We start from the raw sequence: 1,526 nt of genomic DNA on the forward strand, positions 1-1,526 counted from the left end.
GGTGGTGCTGCTCATTCAGTGAGGTAAAAATCATGAGCCAAGAAGGTGGGTGCACTTCTAGTGCAATAATAAAGGAAAAGTAAAGAAGGTGAATGTTCAAGAATGCTCTTCTTTTGATATCTCAAGAGCAAAGCAAGGCAATTAAAATTTCCCCTTCTCCTGGCTTTGGCCCTCTGCTCTGCTTACCTTTGTTTCCATCTAGGACTCCTTGGCTTCTGGTTAGAGACTGCAGATGCTTTTCCAGGCCTGTGATTCTGTGGCGTAGGAGGTTAAGAGCTCGTGTATCTAATCTGGAGGAACCGGGTTTGATTCCCCGCTCTGCCGCCTGAGCTGTGGAGACTTATCTGGGGAATTCAGATTAGCCTGTACATTCCCACACATGCCAGCTGGGTGACCTTGAGCTAGTCACAGCTTCTCGGAGAGCCCCACCTACTTCACAGGGTGTTTGTTTTGAGGGGGGAAGGGCAAGGAGATTGTAACCCCCTTTGAGTCCCCTCAGGAGAGAAAGGGGGGATATAAATCCAAAACTCTTCTTTTTCTTCTTCTTGAAAGTGTCATTTCCTAATTAGTGATCCTTCTCTGCAGTGCTTGATCTCTGAGGTCTTATTTGATTTCTTTCTGTCTGTTCCAGCAGGAGATAAATGGGAAGCAGAGAATGAAAGTGAATTAGGAGGGATGTGTGAAAAAAAAGAAGAGGATCTGGAGGCAGAAGAGGAACCTGGGGATCGAGAGGGAGCTGAAAAGCAACAGAGAAGGAAATGGGAAGCAAAAATGGAAGCAGATGAAAGAATTGGTTGCCTGTCGGGGTGGGAAACTTGCCTGAGATCTCAGAGCTGGACATACTATAATAAGGAATGAGGGGAAATAAGTGCCCTGAAAATGGGGAAAAGTTAGGCTGCAAAAACCAAGGTGATAAGAAAAATCAGAAAATCTCAATAGGTAAGAATCCCACATAAATGCATGGAATGTGGAAAAAGCTTCAGTCATGGTAAAACCCTTGCTGAACATCGGAAGGAAGATCTCACAAAAGGGAAAAAACCATCTGAGAATATTTAGAATCTTAAAGGGCTTTTGATCAGCATGGAACCCTCATGATACATAGAAGGGTTCACACAGGGGAGAAGCCATATAAATGCTTGGAGTGTGGGAAGAACTTCTCTCAAAGTGGTGACCTCATTAAACATCTAAGGATTCACACAGGGGAGAAGCCATATGAATGTCTGGAGTGTGGGAAGAGCTTCAATCAGAGTACTGGCCTTACTGATCACCGAATGATTCACATAGGTGGGGAGAAGCTCTATAAATGCTTAGAGTGTGGGAAGAGCTTCTGCTACAGTAGTGACCTCACTAAACATCAAAGGCTTCACACAGGGGAGAAACCATATAAATGCTTGGAATGTGGAAAGAGCTTCAGACAGCATGCACACCTTATTTCACATCGAAGGATTCACACAGGAGAGAAACCATATAAATGCTTGGAATGTGGAAAGGACTTCTCTCACAGTGGCGATCTCGCTACACATCAA

At 44.5% G+C, this 1,526-nt stretch overlaps 1 protein-coding gene across 1 annotated transcript; it reads left to right on the plus strand.

Moving 5' to 3' along the window:
- Window positions 1-1,086: 1,086 nt before the first annotated feature.
- On the plus strand, window positions 1,087-1,526 carry LOC125430018 (zinc finger protein 22-like; the record flags this gene model as incomplete). The annotated part of the gene is made up of 2 exons (XM_048491683.1): window positions 1,087-1,223; window positions 1,311-1,526. Coding segments are annotated over exons 1-2 (348 nt in total), but the record flags the coding sequence as incomplete, so codon positions are not given.

Source organism: Sphaerodactylus townsendi, linkage group LG03 (assembly GCF_021028975.2).
Source record: "Sphaerodactylus townsendi isolate TG3544 linkage group LG03, MPM_Stown_v2.3, whole genome shotgun sequence".
NCBI lineage: Eukaryota > Metazoa > Chordata > Lepidosauria > Squamata > Sphaerodactylidae > Sphaerodactylus > Sphaerodactylus townsendi.